This window comes from Mauremys reevesii, linkage group 6 (genome assembly GCF_016161935.1).
Source record: "Mauremys reevesii isolate NIE-2019 linkage group 6, ASM1616193v1, whole genome shotgun sequence".
Lineage (NCBI taxonomy): Eukaryota > Metazoa > Chordata > Testudines > Geoemydidae > Mauremys > Mauremys reevesii.
Window position 1 is genome coordinate 28,301,772 of NC_052628.1, and position 22,874 is coordinate 28,324,645.

Below are 22,874 nucleotides of genomic sequence, written 5' to 3' on the forward strand. Positions count from 1 at the left end.
CATTATTTTTGTGTACTCTGATGCTGGAGCTGGAAATAGGACTGGTCTAAGGAAGGGAGGTGTTCAGTCACTATGGGATGGGGCCCATACATAGGTAGGTACCAGGGCAGGTAGATCTATGGTTAATATTTATATATAAGGGTCTCAATTCCTGAAATCTGTTCCCACTCTTCATATGTTACCATTACATTTTATTCGCACTGTGATTTTTGGGGGGAAGGGTTTACACAATATTCCTAAAATAAGTAAGTTTATAAGATGTGCAGTGAGTTTGGTGTTTGTGCACAGAAAAGAGTTCTTAGTTCATAAGAAGGATAGAACAAGAAGCAATGGGCTTAAAGTGCAGCAAGGGAGGTGTAGGTTGGACAATAGGAAAAAGTTCCTAACTGTCAGGGTGGTTAAACACTGGAATAAATTGCGTTGGGAGGTTGTGGAATCTCCATCTGTGGAGATATTTAAGAGTAGGTTAGTTAAATGTCTATCTGGGATGGTCTAAACAGTATTTGGTCCTGCCATGAGGGCAGGGGACTGGACTCGATGACCTCTCGAGGTCCCTTCCAGTCCTTGAATCTATGAACTGTGCTGAAGTGTGGACTCTAGAGCATAGTATTATCCGGGATGGGGTTTAGGAAGTATACCTAATCCTGCCTTATCATAGGGGGCTGGACTAGATGCCCTCTCAAGGTCCCTTACAGCCATGCCTCTCTAGTTCCAATATGTCCTGTTTTTAACAAGACAGTTTTCATTGGGAAGTTAGCAGAATAGTGTTGGAACAATAAAAGGGCTTACAGTTTGACACATACCCTCTACCTCTGAACAGTAAACATAAAAGTTCCATGTAAGTAAAAATGCCTGCAAATGTTTGTATATGTCAACTAAGTATCAGTCATTTTGTCTTTGTAGCTGGAGCCCATGCTCACAACAGTAGTTCCATTGTACTCGTTGAAGTTGGGAAGAGACTATGAGATTCGAGTCCGATCGAGACAACGTGCTTCTGAAAAATTTGGGGAGTTCAGTGAAGCCCTTTATGTGTCTCTTTCTTCAATTAGCTCAGTTCTGTGTAATGAAGGTAAGTGAGGAAGAACAACTCTGCAAAGAAGCATCATTCTAAACAGTGCCCTGTTTTCCATTGCTTCCTGTCCTTAGTGTTTAGTACTTGAATACACTAGAAACTCAGATGACTGCAATAAAAAGCATTTGGTGAGACTGGCCCTCTGGCACAGCAGAAGATCCTTGCCTTGTGGTACAGGAAGGACAGATTCAGAAACAAACTCAGTGAGGCTGTTTCCCAACTTTGCGGAGATAAAAATAATTTTAGGATCATTAATGAGTTCTGTAGTTCATGCCATACACACTTAGATAAGGGCAATTTCACTGTGAAGGCAGTTAGCTGTCCTCCTGGCCTGCCAGAGACAGCCAGGGATAGTAACTTTCTGACTCCTGCTCCTCTACCCATTTTTAAAAAGAGCTTCAGAAAAAGAAAAACAGTTGATATGAGCCTTCCCATTTATTTTTATCTAAAAGAAAGGAACTGATCATTCTGAAACATCGTTGGGCCTGACCTGCAAATTTATTTAGTTCTGTTTTACTCTTTTTTCCAGATCACTGGTATAGATGTAAAATAAAACTGGACCAAAAAATGATCCTTTCAAAATCCTACTAGACACCTCCCCTCCACTGTTTATATTGCCAGTTTTTATGGACATTTTAGCCGATATTCTGTCCATATGGTACTGTTCTTCCTACCGACGTCAATTCAAATTAAATTTTCAAGTAAGATTTTGTGGAAACAGAATGACAAAATACCTTAATAAAGTCCAAATACACTGTGCTTTGTGGGTCCCTTTCATCCTTAAAGCCCTGATTCTGGAAGCTGAGCCATATGGGTGCACCTGTACCTCTGACTTCAGTGCTGACCTGAGTTCTGCATTTGACACTTCTCAGTTCTGGAGCATAAAGTTAGATTTGAAATTTTTTGCCTTAAAGTTAGGCACTTAAATCCTTGTGTAGGCACCTCATTTCTTAAAGATGCTGTGCATCCACAAATCCCATTGACATCAGTGGGACTTTTGGGTGCTCTGCTCCTTTTCAAATGGGGCCTGATATTTAGGTATCTCCATATGGATTTAGGTGCCTAATTTCAAGCACCCAAGCTTGAAAATTTGGCCTAAGCATCAAAAAGCTGAGCTGTTAACTGAATGGGAAAAAATGGTCTCTGAAAATATTTTTTATATTTATGTTCTTACATACAGTTTTAAAGCTCCTTGTTCAATCCTTCTTGGCCAGAAAAATGAGTGAGGCCTAAAGTTAAAACAAGGAATCGGGAATCTTAAGGCCTGCAGCCAGAACAGATTTCCATATGTATTCCTAATTTGTTACCCTTTACAGTCACAGCTTCAGTAGAATGAGAGTGCCATTATTTAAGAAGAATGTTTCACTTATCAGCATGGTTTCTCATTCCTATCATACCACACATGTTAAGTTCTCTCCTTGCATGTGCCAGGCTGCAAGGCAGGGGGGAAAAGGAGGAAAAAGCCATCAACCTTTGTACAACTGATACTGCTCAAAACATAAGTGACCAGCCTGGCCTTGTAGAGAGGTGCATGCTGGCTGTTACATCACGTTATGCTGTTGGGTGATTGCCTGGCCCAAAGGGCATGGTTTGCTCACAAAGGAGGATGGCTTACCTTTGGTCTAGCGAAGGCATCTGCTACCAGTAATGAGCACTCCTCTCTTGCTTAGAGGAGCAGTAAAATACACCCTGCGACAAGGTTTGCTGGCTGTACTACCACTGTCAGGCCCTGAGAAGGCAGGATATTTCCTTCTGTGCATGCATCTGTCTCCTTCTTAGGCTATGTCTATGCTACAGCTTATGTCGGCATAATTTATGTCACTCTGCGGGGGGAGTGATATAAGCGATATAAGTTATACCAATATAGCTACTGCAGCTCGGGGGGGCTGGAACAATTAAGCCGACAGGAGAGTTCTCTCCCATTAACTTAGAGCAGCTACAATAGAGAGCTTACAGCAGCACAGCTGTAAACTGTCTAGTGTAGCTATGCCCTTCATGTAAGTGCTTCTGCCCATGCTACCTTTGCCAGGATTTGGTTCTATAATAGAAAACTTCATCTTGTTTTTGAGGTGTCGAATTGGACTCATAAAACGCAATATTAAAAGGGTTGAGATTAGAAGGACACTTTTACTTGTTTTTTATGCAGAATTTTTAGTTGAGTGACCAAAGGTCCCATAAAATACATAACTTGTGGAATCCTTTGGGACTGAAGGGAAAGTTACATGTAAGGTCACAGCAAAGCCTTGCAGATTCCTGCCAATGTGATTTTGTTATGTTGTTTCAGAAATCCAGTTTCCATGGCTCTTGGTTATCGTCTTTGGAACATTTGGGCTGATAGTGGTGATGTTCTTAATTCTGTTCTCTAAACACCGAAGGTTAGTGTGCTTTCTCTGTTCACTTTTCTTTAGCATTTGTTTGGCGTTGTCCATTATGTCATCAAATCACACATTTGTCCTGCCCTTTCAGTAAAGTCTACTGACTCTTATGTTGCATGTTGAGTTGTCAATCAGCATCCAAATTTGCTGTGAGGAGTTTGCTGTTCGTAGATGTTTAAAAAAAAAAAAATCTGTAGTAGCAGCCAAATGATAGTTATCTAATTAAATACTTCCAGAGATACAACTGACTAAAAAAAACCACCACCACCACCACCCACAAGTGCTGTGTCTTGTCTGTTCCAGTTACAGGCAAGATAACTATAAGATGAGGCAAGCCATTCTCAGCTCTGTAGTGGCCTGTGGAATAGAAAAAATTCTGAATTCTGAGGTACATTTTTTAAAAATGGTCAGGTTTTAGCAGGCTTACATTGGGGGAAAAAGGGGGGGGGGAATAATCTATTCCTTGAAATTTTTCATACTGAAGCTGAACTTTTTATTTGTCCCTGAACAATGGAACCTGTCCCTGTGAGGTTTATATGTAAAACAACTCAATTGTAGACCTTTATTTTAAAAGTTTTTTACACCATTTTCAGGATAAAGCAAATCCCATATACTGGCGGTACATGGAACTCATTGGTTTTATTGAACTTCTGCTGAGTAGTCTCACATATTGATGGCTCCTACTCCTTCCAGGCTGCAGATGTCATGTCCTTGCTACTCGTAACTAGAACTGGGAAATTACTCAATATGGGGATTGGACATCTAAATCACATGGTATTATTTCTCATGCATGGTTGGATGACTGAAACTTTTTATAAACAGCAGGAGAAAAAGAAAAAAAGTTCATGATGACCTTGGCTAAAAAGGACATAAATACTGATGAAGTGAACTCATGGCTCTCGTTTAAATGTGTGTTCATGGATATCTTTTGTAGACTTCACTCAGCTCAATTGGTATCTCAGTACCCTCCTAGGCTAAGAAGCAAGGGCATAATCAAGAGTAACTATTTAAAGTATTCTTGTAAATTTCCCCCAACACACACACACACGCACAACCTCCAATGGTCTTCCATATGTACATTTATATGTAGACTAAAGTGTTTTTCACATGCCAAGAGGAGCAAAATTCAATACAAGGCCCACAAGATGAATCCACCAGTTTAAAAGGTCATTAAAGCTCTGGAACTAGTTCTGTGATACAGTAGCCCTGAAGCAGAAACTTTGGAAAAAAATATGTGGCGTGGGAGTCCATCAGTTCACTGGTCTATTGGACAAGAAACTAGATACATTATAAAAGGAAAGCAGGATTTTCCTTTCATGGATATGGTAAACCTGTTGGTGAAAGAGGGGAAGGAACCAGAGAGGAGGAGGTGTGTGTGCCCACAGTTAATGTATAGCCTGGCTTTTCACAAAACGCAGGAAATAGTTGAAGATCAGTTCTTTTTCACATAGGCTAAAATTCACCACTGTGTAGAGTACCACACAAGGCCTACAAACATTTCAATATCACTTAATGGTGCACAAAGAGCATGCTGGCCCTCTGCCCATTATGATTATCTCCAGATTGCTATCCTGGAAATTTGTTGTTAGTGGATGGTCTGAATTTACAAACACAATCCATTTAAAATTTTGCTTTCATTAATCTGCAGGTTTTGTTTAGCATGCCTGAAATACTTTCCCTCCATTTCACTACCTAACCCTTTCCATTCCTCTGTTTACTACTTATTGGACTTCTGCAAGAACCTCTTTTCCCTGAAGATGCTTAGGGAAAGTCGCTTGGCATGTTGAGTAATCCATGCTGACTCATAAGGGTTTTTTGTAAATTATACAAGAGGGACCGTCCATGGGACTTTCCTGGAATTTATTGAAGAACTGACTAGTGGAGTGTAAATATGAAGACCTGTATCCAAAATGCGTGTGATCTGGACATAAATGTACTTGACTTTAACAAGCCAGATTTCAGAAAACCTGTTTCTTATTGGAAATGAGACTAGTAAACAGCATTTTTTTCTTTAACATTTTTAAATTGAGTCCATCACACAGGAGTCTTGGAATAAATAAGAAATAAAACTCTGGAATGCCAACATCTTATTTCTCTGTGTGCCAAAAAAAGTAACAGTTTAAATTATTTGGAATTAAAAGCTTATTTTTATTTTTCAAGGTTAAAAATGCTGATTCTTCCTCCAGTTCCAGCTCCAAAGATTAAAGGGATTGATCCAGACCTCTTGAAGGTAATTTTATACTGTGCAATATAATTCTGCAGAGTGGGCATCAGTTCAGTGACGATACTTGAAAAAAAGCTTTCCCATGAGCCAGATTTTGCAGGAAAACTAGCAGGTGTTTCATGCTGGGAGAGATGCCAGAGTATTTAACATAATACACCATGCAGCTGCTACCATTGCAACAGTTACTTTTCCTTGAACGAATGTGTTACATAAAAAAACATAGCCATTCTTGACTATTTCCTTTATAACATATACGTTTTGGTTTTGCTCTGTAGAAGGGAAAGCTAGATGAAGTGAACTCCATCTTAGCCAGCCACGACAGCTACAAGCCACAGCTGTATAATGACGACTCATGGGTGGAGTTTATCGAACTGGATATAGATGACCCCGATGAGAAGACAGACGGATTGGACACTGACAGGCTCCTGGGTGACGACCATTGTAAGTCTCACAACTGTCTTGGAGTGAAAGATGATGATTCTGGACGTGCCAGCTGTTGTGAACCGGATATTCCAGAGACTGACTTCAGTGCTAGTGACACATGTGATGGCACCTCAGATATTGATCAGTCCAAAAAGATAAGTGAAAAAGAAGAGGATCTCTTGTGCCTTGATCAAAAAGATAATGATGAGTCACATGCTAGTCCTGCTGACCCAAGTACCCGGAAACCTAATACTAATATTCAGTCAAAGCCGCCTTTTGCTGACAGTATTGAATCAACTAGCCCACCTGTCCGTACACAGTTAAGCAACCAGAGTTCAGGAGCAAATGCTGACTTTTATGCGCAAGTAAGTGACGTTACTCCAGCAGGAAGTGTTGTACTTTCACCGGGGCAAACAAACAAGACAAGGAGAACACAATGTGAAGCCTACACAGAACCAGCTATACAATGTCAACCAAACTTCGCCATGGACAATGCCTATTTCTGTGAGGCGGATGTGAAAAAATGCATCACTGCAACATCTCACGATGCAGTTGAGCCTCATGTTCAGGAGCAGAGCTTTAACGAGGATGTTTACTTCACCACCGAGAGCCTTACCACTACTGCTGAGAATCCAGGTACAGCTGCAGTAGAAGCCTCAAATTCCGAAATGCCTGTCCCAGACTATACCTCCATTCACATAGTGCACTCTCCCCAAGGCCTTGTACTCAATGCTACTGCGCTGCCTGTGCCAGACAAAGAATTTATGATATCATGTGGCTACATGAGCACAGACCAACTGAACAAAATCATGCCATAGCCTTTCTTTGATAATGTGCGTACAGTATGTATTTAATGGCATAGAGTTGGCTTGGGCTTATATGCTTAAACCAAAACAATGTTTTAAACTTTTTTGTGGTTCTTACGCTTTTACCTGAAATGTCAAAACATAAAACGTGAAATCAAAATATTCCCATTGTGTATTGTAAATATTATCTATGAATTGTCTCAAAAGACTGTCTAGTAGCAGTGACTGTCTTGTTATTGTGGATGTTGATTTTTGTGATACTAAGCATTGAATAACTATGTTTAATATACAGTAAATCATGCTTTTTGAAAAAGCTAATGTCAGGTGGTTTTTGAAGTTTGAGAATTTAATGCAAATCATATCACGTGCTGAGATCTTTATATCAGTAACTGGGAACTGAAAATATAAAATAGGTGGGAAAGAAAAAGTTGTTTGGATAAATACATTTATTTTGAATTATATAAATTAATATTTTAATATTTTAGACAAAGGCATGGATATTTTATATTATACTACGTATTGTAGTTTAAATATGATGATCCATTTAAGGAATGTATTTGCTGCAATCTGATAAGAGCTTGTTCCTGCTTCAGTCATTGTGGGGCGGGGAGGGGAAGAATTAGTTTTTTACAGAGCCATTTTTATACCTCCAAAGAAACATATAGAGAAATTTAAAATTGTAGGAACTCACATTATCTGATTATATTAATTCTTTACAGCAAGTATAGAAAAGTATTAATAAATTTAAGTTTTTCAGAAAACTTTACAATGTACAATTCAAATCCATTCTTCACTGGATTCTGGTTAATGCCAATAATAAGTTTTATATAACAGTAGAAACAACAACAGGTTTTTGTTTACCAAGATCTTTAAAGACTGACATTTACACTTTTATTGAATGGTTCTCAAGAATAAGCTCTGGTGACTTGGCAGCTTTATTTCTTCACATGGGAACAAATTCTGAAGTCCTCACTCAGACAAATCTGCTGTTGAAGTCACTAGTAGCTTTGCCTGAGAATTGAATAAAAGCTAAGTAAGGACTTCAGGATTTGGCCAACAGCGCATTTTTTAAGCTGAAACAAGCAAATGAAGTTAACAGAACAAAGGAGTTTGAGTGCAGTATTGTTCAACAGTGTGTTTTCTTTTTCACAGCCTAACACAGAGAGAGATAGTGTCTCTCAGCAATATTAGGAAGACTTTCAGAAATCTATGAAAGAGAAAACCAAAATTCAGTGGGATAGCTTTCTTCATTCTTATGCATTTTTAAGAAAGTGATAAAGCTTTGCAATGAACCATTATTTGCTTCAGAAGTTGCCTTTATAAGAAACAGTTTCCATCTTAGCAGAAATATTTTTAGAAAGCAAACATAACAAGGGATTTTAATTTCCCTTTTCTTACGTGAATAGCAATCTACGGGCCCAATGAGGCAGACCTTGCTTACATGAGCACTCCCACTTAATTCGGTGGGACTCAGCCTTTGACAAAGGGCTGCAGAACTGAACCCTATGGTTGAATGGGATTTAAGTTTAGCATGTACTTTATGGTAAATGTTTATTAAATATTCTCCTAACAGCTATATTATTTAGTTTCATATAAAATTTAATAAGTGTACGACACTAATGCGATTAACAGCTATGTACGTGTTTGGAAAAAGTTTCTTACTATATTTCTATTGCCAAAAATAGAAGATACCTCAATCAATCTCAGAATGTCATTTTGGTACTTTAGTGGTTACACAAGTCATTATACACCAGTATGAAGATTTGTGCCTTTCAGTTTCTATTTAACTTTCTTTATGTCAGTGTTTTTTCTTTCAAAGTTTAATAAATTTATTTTCTTTGATCCATCTTGACACGGTGTTCTTTATTGTAGATGCATTAAATATCTTTTAGCATTTGTGAATGATGCCAGTGTATTCCCTGCCCCCATTCCAACCCAAAATCCACTCCCCAACTCCGCTCCCTCCCTGCCCCCTGGGGGTGCAGGAGGGGTGTGAGGTGTGGCAGGGGCTCAGGGCAGGGAGTTGGGGTGTGGGGTGCAGGAGGGGTGAGGGGTGTGGCAGAGGGTCAGGGCAGGGAGTTGGGGTGCAGGAGGGGTGTGGCAGGGGGCTCAGGCAGTGGGTTCAGGTGCAGGAGGGGTGCAAGGTGTGGCAGGGGGTTCAGAGAAGAGGATTGGGTGCAGGAGGGTTGCGGGGTGCAGCAGGGGGCTCAGGGTGGGGGTGCGGGGTGCAGCAGGGGGCTCAGGGCAGTGGGTTGGGGTGCAGGAGGGGTGTGGCAGGGGATCGGGATGCAGGGTGCGGCAAGGGGCTCAGGGCAGGGAGTTCGACTGCAGGAGGGGCTCAGGGGGCAGACTCCGGCCTGGCACACACCGGGGGCAGGGCAGGCTCCCTGATTATCTGCCCTGCCCCCGTGCCGCTCCGGGAAGCGGCTGGAACGTGGGAGAGGAGAGGTGCAGGGGTGTGTGTTGCTGTTGCTTCAGGCACTGCCCCAAGCATCTCCCATTGGCCGGGAACAGGGAACCGCGGTCAATGGGAGCTGCTGGGGGCGGTGCCTGAAAGCAACATCAACACACACCCCTGCGCCTCTCCTTCCCCACATTCTTTCCGGTTCCCGGAGCGGCACGGGGGCAGAGCATGCAGGCAGGGAGCCTGCCCTGCCCCTGGTGCGCACTGGGCCAGAGCCACTCTAGGTAAATGCTGGGGGAGGACGGGGGGGCCGCGAGGAGCTTGCGGGCCACAGAAAATAACCTGCGGCCCGTGGGCCGCGTGTTTGAGACCCCTGGTTTAATCAAAGACGATATAAAAATTGTGTTTTGAAGGGGAGAAAGTGGGATTATATTTGCTTTTTAGGCATTTTTTAGATTACATGCAAATTCTAATTCAGATTATCCTAATTTACATATAGAGTGGAAACGATAGGGACTTTAAGAAAATCAACTAGTTTTAACAATTGTTGGTTTTGGAAGGAGTACTTCCAATCACATTTGGTCACATTTTTCTTGCTGGAGCTTCCATTGGCTAAATATAATTTTATTGTACACACACCATTTCCAGACTAAGCATCACTAAGCATACAAATGTCCACGCAGAATGGGCCCATATGGAAGCCATATTGCAAATACCAGGTATATATATTTCTGGCCTATTGTCAGTATTTATATATTACTCCTGAGCTCCCTGGAGTGGAACACACTTTCAGTAGTGTTGAATTTATCAACTATGTCCTTGCATTGTTCTGATCCTATTAGTACGTTAATAGAATCGTAGAATATCAGGGTTGGAAGGGACCTCAGGAGGTCATCTAATCCAATCCTGTGCTCAAAGCAGGACCAGTTCCCAACTAAATCATCCCAGCCAGGGCTTACTGATAGTCAAGCTGGGCCTTAAAAACCTCTAAGAATGGAGATTCCACCATGTCCCTAGGTAATCCATGGTGAAAAAAATGGTGAAAATACACGAGCAGGTGGAGAACAGAGACAGCAGATGTATTGGAGAACCAGATGCTGATGGAGTGGATGCCAACGCAAATAATACATGCACCGGATAGATCTAGGTAGGTGGATCTGTGGGAATGGACTGGATCACAATGCATACAGCAGTCAGTGGCTCTATAAATACTGTCAAGTAACTTGACATAAGTGTTGGGGGAGAGGTTGTTTTGGTTCCCTGAAATTGCCTTCATAATTTTTCATTCTTCATCATGGTCTTCTCCTCCCTCCTCCCCACTGCCCCAATATGTGAAATTTAGCAGTGTAAAGAAATGTTATCTGGAAACAGTGCAGAGAGAGAGACGCATACAAATCAAGAATGTACTGAAAGTGTGTGTGTGTGTGTGTGAGAGAGAGAGAGAGTGTATGAGTGATGGATGCAGTTATAGGGACAGAGTTACATACGTCATCCATTCTAATTTTATTTTTCTGAAACCTATCACTATTTAAGATTTAGGGGACAAACATACAAAAATAGCGATGATGTTCATGCAAGTTTTTACTGAGTTCTAAAATGTCACAGATTTTATTGAAATGCATTTCTCTCTCTCTCTCTCTCCGTGTGTATATATATAATGCCCTTTTCCCCTTTGATTATGTCATAAATAACCTATGATAGATACTATATATAAGTGGTGCACTAGAAACACTTAAGATAGTTAGATCCAGTTAAAATCTAAGGAGAAACTATATGACATCTGTCAGTGTGCTGCTTAGCATATAGTTAAAGGAAACATTCACAATATTAAATTTAATTTAATCTTCTTGCAGACTTTAATTTTGATAAAAATTGTATGCGGTTTAATTGTTTTGCATACAGCAATTAACTTCCAAGTGGTTGTGTTGCATTTATATATGCATTCAACTTCAGGCAAACATACTGCAGGGCCATAAAAGTTTGCCCAAACAAGATGGTCAGCACTGAGTAACCTCTCAGTATCTTCCCATGAGTGCAACCTATAAAATAAGATAAACCACTGCATAACTATAACCGGTGCCATCCTGCACAATCCAGTTTCTCACAATGCTTTAAAATTTTATTTCCTCACCACTCGCAAATCTATTTGTTTTTTTTATCTTTATATAAGCGCAGTTAATATCTATGTGCACCATTTTTCCGAGGTTGACAAGAGCAACAATAATCATTTCCTACTGATTGAAGCAGTTTGGTGTAGACCAGCAAATAATTGCATCTACCAGAGTTACAATTATTTATTTATTTTTAAATAGACCAATCCTTTAAAGCAAGTTTTTGGGGAATGGATATAGGCTTCAGAGAGACATTTATAGTATCCAGCACTAAAATTCTTTGAACAGGGAAGATAGAATGTATAGTACTCCCAACCCATTAGTGATATTCTGGAGGAAAAGCTTCATTAGACTTGGGGAAATCACAACAGATACTCTCAGATCATGCACAGATGTGATTTTATTTTCTTATTTTTTTCCTCCAAACTTGTGGCAATATTCTTTCCTCTAGTTATATAAGCACAGGAAGCCATATCTAAAGTTCTGTGTGTTCTATGATTCTGTAGCCACCGCGTTTGCTGAAGAAACCACCCCTAGCTGCAGAATTAGGTGCTAGACTCTAAGCTTTCTTCTTTTTTCTCTAAACAAAAATCAAGCCCATGACAATGAAAGCTGCAGGGTGTTCAGCACAAGCCAATTACTATGGGATGTAAATGTAGATTTAAGAGCCTAATTGTATGCATCCATTTTTGAAAATCACGAGTATAGTTTCTAGCACTTGTTAGTGTGAAGTAAATCTCCCAAACATGAATAAAATGCAAATTAATACTAAGGTGTCTACCTGAGTCTGTAGCTGCCTGAAACAATCCCTCTGAGGCATGTGAACTGCCCATGCATCCCAATAAGATATTAATACTGAAAACTAATTGTGATTTAAATGTCAGCATTGTTAATTGCTTTCCGGTTGACCATTACATTAGGAACATCCAGCTCATATGCTTAACTCACAATCCCAGACTAGCTCTGATGCCTTACCAGGTGACAACAAGCCCCAACTGCCTTCTGGCAACGTCCATAATGCTTTTACACATTTTCAATGCAAGATTCTGCAGAACATTAAAAATGCAGGGGCAGCATGAACTAAACTGAATTTGATATCAAATTGAATAACGTAAAAAAGTAATGCAGTGATTCCTTCATTTTTCATATTTCATTCAGCAGTACTCTGAATTTCTTAATTTATCTGAAGCTTCCACATATCTCCAGTCTCTAAGAACATAACAATGGCCATACTGAGTCAGACCAATAGTCCATCTAGCCCAGTATCCTGTCTTCTGACAGTAGCCAGGGCCAGATGCTTCACACGAAGTGAACAAAACAAGGCAATTTATCAAGTAATGAAGCAGTCCCAGCGTCTAGCAGTCAGAGGTTGAGAGACATGCTGAGCATGGGGTTGCATCATTGACCCTCTTGCCTAATAGCCACTGATGGACCTATCCTCCAGGAAATTATCTAATTCTTTTTTGAACCCAGTTATAGTTTTGACCTTCACAACAGTCCCTAGGAATGAGTTTCACATGTTGGTTGTGCACTGTGTGAAGAAATACTTACGTTTGTTTTAAACTTGCTGCCTACTAATTTCATTGGATAACCTCTGGTTCTTATGTTATGGGAAGGGGTAAGTAACACTTCCTTATTTGCTTTCTCCACATCATTCATGTTTTTATAGACCTCTATCATATCCCCATGAACAGTCCCAGTCTTTTTTATCTCTCTGTGACATTACAGCCTATATGATTTTATACAAATATGCTAATGAGTGAATATAATGTAACTGGAATATGCTTCATCCAAAAGGTCTCTTGTAAGGTATCATGACAAAGCTTATAATCTACTGAATGTGATCATCCTATTTGTATACATGTAACACTCTTGTATCTGAAACTAGAAATATGAAATATAACTCTGAGGGCCTATTGTAATTATGCAAAGTGTGGGCCATTAATGGTGGGTTGGAATCTTGATGACTCCAATTAACCAGGGCAATTGACTGGATGGCTGTTTGCAGGCCTTCCTGTGAGTCAGGCTGGGAGGAATGAAGGCTTGCAGTGACATGTGATCATGTTACCTGAACTGGAATCCATCTTTAACCTGGTGTCTTTCCATTGAGAAGGAGATGGTGGGAACCCAGAGAGGGACAAAAGGATTCCTGCCTTATGCAAAAGATATGTAAAGGGGTGGAACAGAAGAAAGGGGGTAGAGGAGTCATAATGAAGAATCCCCTAGCTACCACCTGAGCTGGAACAAGAGCTGTACCAGGGGAAAGAATTGTGCCCAGGCCTGGAAGATGTCCAGTCTGAGAAAAAAAATACTGAAGCATCTCTGAGGGTGAGATTATCTGTATACAGTTTGATCAGACATAGATTTGTGCATTTTATTTTATTTTGCTTGGTGACTTACTTTGTTCTGTCTGTTACTACTTGGAACAACTTAAATCCTACTTTCTGTATTTAAAAAAATAACTTTTTACTTATTAATTAACTCAGAGTATGTATTAATACCTGGGGGAGCAAACATCTGTGCATCTCTCTCTATCAGTGTTATAGCAGGTGAATAATTTATGAGTTTATCCTATAGGGTAAAACTGATTTATTTGGGTTTAGACCCCATTGGGAGTTGGGCATCTGAGTGTTAACGACAAGCACACTTCTGTTAGCTGCTTTCAGGTAAACCTGCAGCTTTGGGGCAAGTAATTCGGACCCTGGGTCTTTGTTGGAGCAGACGGGAGTGTCTGGCTCAGCAAGACAGGGTGCTGGAGTCCTGAGCTGGCAGGGAAAACAGGAGCAGAAGTAGTCTTGGCACATCAGTTGGCAGCTCCCAGGGAGGTTTCTGTGGTCCAACCCGTCACACTCTCATATGGAAGCTGTTTCATACTCCTAATCATTTTGTTGCCCTTCTCCGCACTTTTTCCAATTCTAATATATCTTTGAGATGGGGTGACTAGAATTGCACGCGGTATTCAATGTATGAGCGTACCATGGATTTATATAGTGGCATTATGGTATTTTCTGTCTTATTATCTATCTCTTTCTTAATGGTTCCTAATATTCAGTTAGCTTTTTTGACTGCTGCTGCACATTGAGTGGATGTTTTCAGAGAACTATCCACAGTGATTCCAAGATCTCTTTCTTGAGAGGTAACAGCTAATTTAGACCCCATCATTTTGTATGTACAGTTGGGATTATGTTTTCCAATGTGCATTACTTTGCATTTATTAACATTGAATTTCATCTGTCATTTTGTTGCCCAGTCACCCAGTTTTATGGGATCCCTTTGTTTGCTTTGGACTTCTCTATCTTGAGTAATATTGTATCATTTGCCACTTCACTTTTTACCAGATCATTTATGACTATGTTGAATAGCACTGGTCTCAGTCTACAGTGGAGTGCGGCAGAATCCAGATGTCTGGCTGCAAAACTTAGGTCAGCCTTCCTGCAAAGTACCCAGCGCTTGACCATAATCATTAAATCCCAGTTTAGGAGTGTGAAAGGAGTCCAAAGCCCTGTAGCAGGCTCCCTCCCAGGCTGTGATACCATGGAAGCTTTCCCCCAAAACTCTTTGATGATAGATTTCCCCAGAAAAATGAGGGATGGGATCGAGAGGTAGCCCACTGATTGGAAGCCATGGAGACAAGCACAGTATAAATGCTGAGCGAGGATAGAGTCAGAGATGTGTCAATCTGTCTGTCAGATCCAGTAGTATGCTAGTTCCTATCCGAAATCCATTTGGGCTTGAATGCTGCTTGAAGAAGCATTCACACTCTATTTTCCCCCTCTGCTGATGATGACATAAAGGAGTCAATTAGAATCATTCTGTATACAACACAGTTGGGGTACAAGGAGGGTAGAGGCATAGGGCATCTATGGATTTCAGATGATCCAGTTGTTTGAGGGACTACAGTCATCAATGTCCCCTTCTTCCCAGAATAAATGAGTAGGAACCTCTAAGGTTGCATAGGGGCTAGTATGCCCATTTCCTAGGGGGGATTGTTTAATGAAGGGAAAATTATATCTTAAGCTTGGGAGGTTTTGTTCAACTATTTTTCAGGTTTTGGAAAGTTAAATTGTATGCTGAAAGTGGTGTGTTTTTTTTTTCATTCAGTCAGAATAAAAAAGCAATGATTTTCCCCTCAAACTTTGAATAACAAAAGGGCCACTTCTGTGCAGATATCACAGAATATGAAAAAATTGAAACCCTCAGAAAGAATATTTAAGAAAATTACAAGCTTGTGTATGGGGCTAAATATAAGGTTTGTTTGGACTTGACTAGCTTTCACTGTTGCAAAAGCTGTAATAAATCTTGCAGGTTTAGAATACAGACTTACATTTTATACTATCAGGCCAATAGAAACAAAGATACAATTATGCTTTCAAAAAGCTGAATTCAGGTTCCTGTCTTATCGGCTTGTATTACTAGAATGGGAAACAGGGTTTTTTGCATGTCCTTTGACATATCAAAATAATCCATGGTTCTTGATTAACTTCTTGCTGCTAAAAATCAATTTGTTGAGGGTCAGCACTAGTGAAGCACAAATATATCAGTACTTAGCTGAGTAACCTCAGTCCCAAGGGGGTAAATGTTATAAACTGCCCAACACTGACTATTGCATGCAAAGAATGCCAAAAATAGCATAATATATTATAAGTAAGAAGGTTTTGATCCCATTAATTTGAGCAATATGCTCCACTCTTGCTGAAAAAAAGTAGAAATGTACATGCTGCTGAAAAATGATGTCTCTAAGACATGTTTTGGAATGATGTTTCATTTCAGAACACCAACATAAAAAAATATTTAAGACCGTTACCGATTTCTGTCATATGTATGAAATCCTGAACGTAATAAAGTTGACTTTGCTTAACAAGGAAAGAAAGTGCTATTGGCCATAGTCATGGTTTTTGGCATAAGAATCTAAACCGAACAGGAAAAAAAGGCCACTCAACCTTTTCAACAATGGTGTTGCAGAGCAGAAAACTGCAGCCAGCCTGAAACCTTACCAGACGGGCCAATAAAGTTGGGAGGAGGCGCTATCTGCATTGGAATAGGAATTGCTGCTAGAAACCTATTATGGTCCCCCTGCAAGTACTATTACCTGTGGGAGATAGTGGTGAATCACTCAGTGTTAGTGCTAAGGAGAGATTGAAAGATGTTGTCAGCAGAATAGACAAAGGACCAGCCTGAAAATCTCACATACAAAATTTAAGCACCCCTGAATTTCTAGTTAAACAGACTTCCTAACTAAGCAGTGTAAACTGCAATTCCTTTTGGCACAGCTCACCTTATAATAGGGTCTAGCAATAACACCACTTGTGTTTTTAACATAGAATTTTCTGGAATTGTGTTGAAACTAGAAATCTTAGAAAGCCTACAATAGGAAAAGGCTTCAGAACCTGTTCTAATTGTAAGTGCTTTAAAAAGGTAGGTAGGTATCCCAGTTTTTTAGATGAGAAAACTAAAGTATAGAGCAGCAACTTGCCCAACATCCCCATGTTGCATCGCTAACAAAACAGGGAATAGAACCCGGATTACCTATTGTAACCACTAGATCACATTTCCTCCCTGGCCCCAGGATAATGTGCTTGTTCATATAATAGAATAATACAGCAAGAGCATCTTCAAGAAAATTTCCATTTTAAAATTCCTACCTTTTGTCTGAGTTTTCTAGAGAAGTATTTTAACCATGTGAATCTGCAGTTCTAGATAAATAATTAAAGACTGTGTTTTGAGCCTTATTTTAGACAAAAATATCTTATGCAGCACCCCCTTGTCTAATTTTACTCAGTTATATTTGATCAGTTTAGATTCAGTACTATGGAATGATGTGGTAGTACAATACAATGTTACATATAAATTATAAGGGTCATATACTATAATTCAGAGATTTTAATGTGTTGGGAATTACATAGTTGAATTTCTGAGATTTCATTGATAAGTATGTTCTCAGTATATCTTTCTCTGATCCTTCTCCCTCCCGTTCCTGTCAACACTTACACATAGTTCGGAAAAGAGATCAAATTCAGTTGTCAGGTACACTGGTCTAAACCCACTGACTTCACTGAATACCATCTCTTTGTTACTGGGCATAATCATATTGATATGCTTACTGCTTCTATCATGTTTTATCAACATTAACTAAATAAGTGACTATCAGGACTGCACAGTCATTGAACGGAGATAATGGTTTGCACACTATTATGGCAAGATGACAGTTTGATTTGTTTCTTAATGTGGAACCAAACCTCTAATCTTTGATTTAGAAAACTAAGAACTACAGATAAAATATATTCAAATTACTGTATTCTGTATACATGTAAATTTATCAGCCTCTCTAAGGACCCAATCCTGAGAAGTGCACAGTCCTCTCAACTCCCATGAAAATCCCATTGATATCACTGGGAACTGAGAATGCTTCCATCTTTCAGAGGCATTTAGTCCCTATATCTGCACATACCAGATCCCTAAAGACTATATACTACTCAGGGAACAAGTACTCTGAAAAAATTCATTCCAAAACAATCTATTAGCTGCTTTGCTGTCTCTGAACACATCAGACGGTATTCATAAGCCCCAACACGTAGGCTACAACTACCCTGCAGGAGGTCAGATTAGATGATCATGCTGATCCCTTCTGGCCTTAAAGTCTGAGTCATATGAATTTTAAAGAGTGTGGCTTTAACCCAAAATATTGGATCTATGACAGTCCTCTTTTTCCTTTAGAATGTGTTGCTCACTAGGTGGAAACGACATGGTAATTTAAATTTAAAGCCTGATTGATAATGGCCTTGCTTATTTTAAAAACATTAGTGTGACATGGAGTCAGTGGGAATAATTGGAATTTTTTTCCCCTTAAAAAGCACTAATTATTTAAAATTACTCTGAATTTCCATCACCCTTTTCTGCTTCTCCTCCCCTAGCCCCACCCCACGCAGAAACAATGATTTCCCCCCCCCCCCATTTTTTCTAGGTCATCAGTGTAAAGCACCCTCTCTGTTTCCATTTCATTTCCCTGGAAGCATTGCCACCCATCCCTACACCAAGCCTGACACTTAGGCAATGTCTACACTGCACACCTGTGACAGTGGTGCATAGGGGATGTGGATCTACACACCTCCATGAAAAATAAGCTGCGTCCACACAGTGGTATGGACTTAGACATGTCAGTGAAAGTTTCTGGTAGGTGGGAGGCAGTGGGGAAAGTCTTCAGCAGCTCCCCACTGATACAGTCTTTCCCTGAAGTGAGGCTTTGGTGGGGTGGGAGGCAGTGGTGGAAAGCTCCAGCAGTGGGGAAGCAACAGGACACTACACTGCTAAAAAAAGTAGTGTACATGAGGAGACATGGCTTGAGTGAATAGGGGACTGTATAGGGTACATTCCCACAGGCTTCAGGCATGTTTTTACTCACCTAAGCAATGCTTCACAATCTACACCACTATTTATACCTGTGCTAGGGGGTATGTACTCTACACACCACCAAAAGAAGTGTGCAGTGTTGCCATCCCTTTAGCTACTCTGGTAATAGGTATCTTAGAATCGCTATGGACTAGATGGCATTGCATGTACTCATTGTCACCCAGCAAGATCCAGCCCCTTCAACACTGAATCAATCTTCCTTTCTTACCTAAGCCCATCTCCAATTTCCAAACAGGCTCCATCTGTCTTCTTGCCTCCCCAGCCTGAGAGCCAACAGCCCCACACAGCACTGACTACATCCAACCTGAGTACTGCACCCACATTTCCTTGCATCCATTTTTTCCATCAGACTCATAGCTCTGGATCCATCTCCCCACCGTCACCCATAACCATCCAGCCACCCCACTCTGCTGCATCCGTTCTCCCCTAGTACCACGCTCACTCCCCTGGTTCTCCCCCATCCCCATGCACTGTGCAGTCCTTTCCTCCCACTGATCCCTTCCCCTGGCAGAGCAGACAGAGCTTGCTTGGGGGGATATGCATCAGATGCCGCCGCGCAGGGAGTGGGGAGCAGACTGCTCAGCAGCTCTGCAGTTGGGCGGCCGCCTCCATTAGCGGGTTGGTGCGGGGGAAGTGTAGAAAATCTCCCTTCTGTCCCCCCAAGGCCGCTAGTGGTACAGTCCATGTTGTGCTGAGGGATTCGCCCGCCTGTCTGGGAAGGCGCCAGAGCTGCTCCTCAGCCTGGCACGAGGGGTGTGGAGGGAGTCAGGTGAGCTGGGTCCTGTCCTCTTTCACCGGGGGCCTGGCGCAGACTCTGGGCACTCGCCATCTGTGCCCCACAGTCATATGCTGCGGCCCCAAGGGTGCCTCCAGAGCCTACCCGCTGCCCGGCTCCTGGGTGTTGGAGCCATGGAGTGTACCTGACCCCACAGAGGTCATGGGGAGTTTGCACTGGGGGGCAGTGGGCCAGCCCCCTGCCAACACTCAGGGTGCCAGCCTTCTGGAGGTTTGGCTGTGGGGAGGTTCATTGATTGTGCCTTTGCCGGGGAGTGTAGTTTTTCACCCTGAGCGGTGTCGCTCCTATGGCGGCTGGAGTGACGAGCCCCTGCGTGCATCCACCCGAATCCCAGAGGCCAGGCCATATTGTGTGCTTGGCCTGGGGAGAGCAGAGCACTAGTCTGGATCTCAGAAGAGTGGGTTCCATTCCTGGAACAGCCACCAACCTGCTGGGTGATTTGGGCAGGTCACATCACTTCCCTGTGCCTCAGCATCCCCATCAGTAAAATGGGATGATGATACTGACCGCCTTCAGAAATGGCTTTGAGATCTACTGATGAAAAGTACTGTATAAGAGTGAGGGATTACTATTACTGATGTTTAGGGCAGGCACTACAGCCACTCCTAGTACTGAGAGCTCAGGTGGAAACATTATTCGACACAGACCATTGCATCCTGGGACCTCTGTTTTCCACTGTGGGCACTTCTGTACAAAGGGTCTTGGTGAGCACTATAGGTCATGCATGATGCAACATTGCACCCCAGAATACCTAATCGCCATGGCAGGGTCCATCCCTCTACTTAAATCTTCACATTTGTGTGGACACTCATCTGTGAAGTCCTGTGTAGTGGCTCCATGTCATTGTGTGGCCCATAATTCCAAACAGAAGACATGGGAGCTATGTGCCACATTGCAAAATCCATACTTCAGCTATCCCTGCCATGAGAGAATTTTTAGAGCTCTAAAAATACACACAGGAGGGGAGAAAATACTGGAGCCTACTGAGTGAATTTTAAAACATTCACAAAATTAATAGATATTTTAACTTAACACAAATCTATTTTATATTTTTAAAGCTCAGTACAATTTATTATATAAATTGCCTTCATTTTTCTTTATGCCTTTTTTAACCATTATTTAAATTTTCTATTTCTTTTCACAGCAGGAGAAACAACAAACATACTGGAAGATGACTATGCGTATTAAGGCCTCCATCCTGCAAAGACTTACACATGCTTAACTTTATGCAGTTAGCCATCCCACTGAAGTCAACAGGACTCCTATCAGGGTGTAAAATTAAGCACAAGTCTTTGTAGGCTCGGGGCCTTATTAACAGAAAGGAAAGTAAGAATTGCTACTTCTGTTTGTAAAGATAAAGAGCAGACAAAATAAAGCTACATTTCCCTATTGATAGCCTCCAAGAGGCTTTGGGGGTTGGTAGGTTAAAATGCCACCAAGGTTCCCTGTCACAAACAGTGTGGCCAACATGTTCCACTGTCCCTTTTGGGTTGGCTAGAGACCATAAGGCCTTCGGCTGAGCTGGGTATTGATGAGTCCTTTCCCACACTTGCACACCCACAGGTGAGCTGGGCAGAATGCGACACTCAATTAAAAACTGACCTTTAATATCCACAAACAGTATTTCTCCTTTTTTGGTATTCTCAGGATATCCTTTGAAGACCAAGCAACTAAAGTGAGATACATATAACTATACATATAAAATGATGGGGTCTAAATGAGCTGTTACCACTCAAGAAAGAAATCTTGGAGTCATTGTGGATAGTTCTTTGAAAACATCCACTCAATGTGAAGTGGCAATCAAAAAAGCAATCAGAATGTTGGGAATCATTAAGAAAGGATAGATAATAAGACAGAAAATATCATATTGCCTCTATATAAATCCATGGTATGCCCACATCTTGAATACTTCATGCAGATGTGGTCGCCCCATCTCAAAAAAGATATATTGGAATTGGAAAAGATTCAGAAAAGGGCAACAAAAATGATTATGGGTATATAGAACGGCTTCCGTATGAGGAGAGATTAATAAGACTGAGACTTTTCATCTTGGAAAAGAGACAACTAAGGGGTTGATATGATAGAGGTCTATAAACTCATGACCGGCAGCCAAGCTCCCTGCTCCTCGCCTCCTTCTCCCCCCCCTGAATGCACCATGTCCCCACTCCTCCCCCTCCCTCCCAGTGCTTCCAGCCCCACTGCTGCCTAACAGCACTTAGGGTTTTCTGAGAGGAAGCGGGAGGAACGGGGACATGGCGTGCTCATAAACTTATCAAGATTAGTCTTGAAACCAGATAAGTCTTTTGCCCCCACTGTTCCTCTTGGAAGGCTGTTTCAGAACTTCACTCCTCTGATGGTTAGAAACCTTCGTCTAATTTCAAGTCTAAACTTCCTGATGGCCAGTTTATATCCATTTGTTCTTGTGTCCACACTGGTACTGAGCTTAAATAATTCCTCTCCCTCCCTGGTCTTTATCCCTCTGATATATTTATAGAGAGTAATCATATCTCCCCTCAGCCTTCTTTTCGTTAGGCTAAACAATCCAAGCTCTCTGAGTCTCCTTTCGTAAGACAGGTTTTCCATTCCTCGGATCATCCTAGTAGCCCTTCTCTGTACCTGTTCCAGTTTGAATTCCACCTTCTTAAACATGGGAGACCAGAACTGCACACAGTATTCTAGATGAGGTCTCACCAGTGCCTTGTATATGGTACTAACACCTCCTTATCTCTACTGGAAATACCTCACCTGATGCATCCCAAGACCTCATTAGCTTTTTTCATGGCCATATCACATTGGCGGCTCATAGTCATCCTGTGATCAACCAATACTCTGAGCTCCTTCTCCTCCTCTGTTACTTCCAACTGATGAGTCCCCATGTTATAACAAAAATTCTTGTTATTAATCCCTAAATGTATGACCTTGCACTTTTCACTATTAAATTTCATCCTATTACTATTACTCCAGTTTACAAGGTCATCCAGATCTTCCTGTATGATATCCCGGTCCTTTTCTAAATTGGCAATACCTCCCAGCTTTGTGCCATCCGCAAACTTTATTAGCACACTCCCACTTTTTGTGCCAAGGTCAGTAATAATAAGATTGGTCCCAAAACCGATCCCTGAGGAACTCCACTAGTAACCTCCCTCCAGCCTGACAGTTCACTTTTCAGTATGACCTGTTGTTGTCTCCCCTTTAACCAGTTCCTTATCCACCTTTCAATTTTCATATCGATCCCCATCTTTTCCAATTTAACTAA

The 22,874-nt window shown here is 41.3% G+C and overlaps 2 protein-coding genes across 6 annotated transcripts in view; both read left to right on the forward strand.

The window, feature by feature from the left end:
* GHR (growth hormone receptor) overlaps positions 1-8,749 on the forward strand; it is a 188,727-nt gene extending 179,978 nt beyond the window's left edge. For 3 of the 4 annotated variants that reach the window (XM_039545026.1, XM_039545028.1, XM_039545027.1), the window contains exons 6-9: positions 904-1,069; positions 3,357-3,447; positions 5,608-5,677; positions 5,947-8,746. In XM_039545026.1, the coding sequence (XP_039400960.1) occupies positions 904-1,069; positions 3,357-3,447; positions 5,608-5,677; positions 5,947-6,912 (1,293 nt within the window). In that variant the 3' untranslated portion in view covers positions 6,913-8,746. Of the gene's footprint in view, positions 1-903; positions 1,070-3,356; positions 3,448-5,607; positions 5,678-5,946 lie in introns of all 4 variants that reach the window. The other variant, XM_039545025.1, reaches the window with a different exon arrangement.
* Positions 8,750-19,520: 10,771 nt separating this feature from the next.
* The window catches only part of CCDC152 (coiled-coil domain containing 152), a 35,499-nt gene continuing 32,145 nt past the window's right edge, over positions 19,521-22,874 (forward strand). Inside the window, exons 1-2 of one of the 2 annotated variants that reach the window (XM_039544166.1) lie at positions 19,521-19,591; positions 20,763-20,944. The gene's annotated coding sequence lies outside the window, so the exon portion shown is untranslated. The remainder of the gene's footprint in view (positions 19,592-20,762; positions 20,945-22,874) is intronic. The other variant, XM_039544167.1, reaches the window with a different exon arrangement.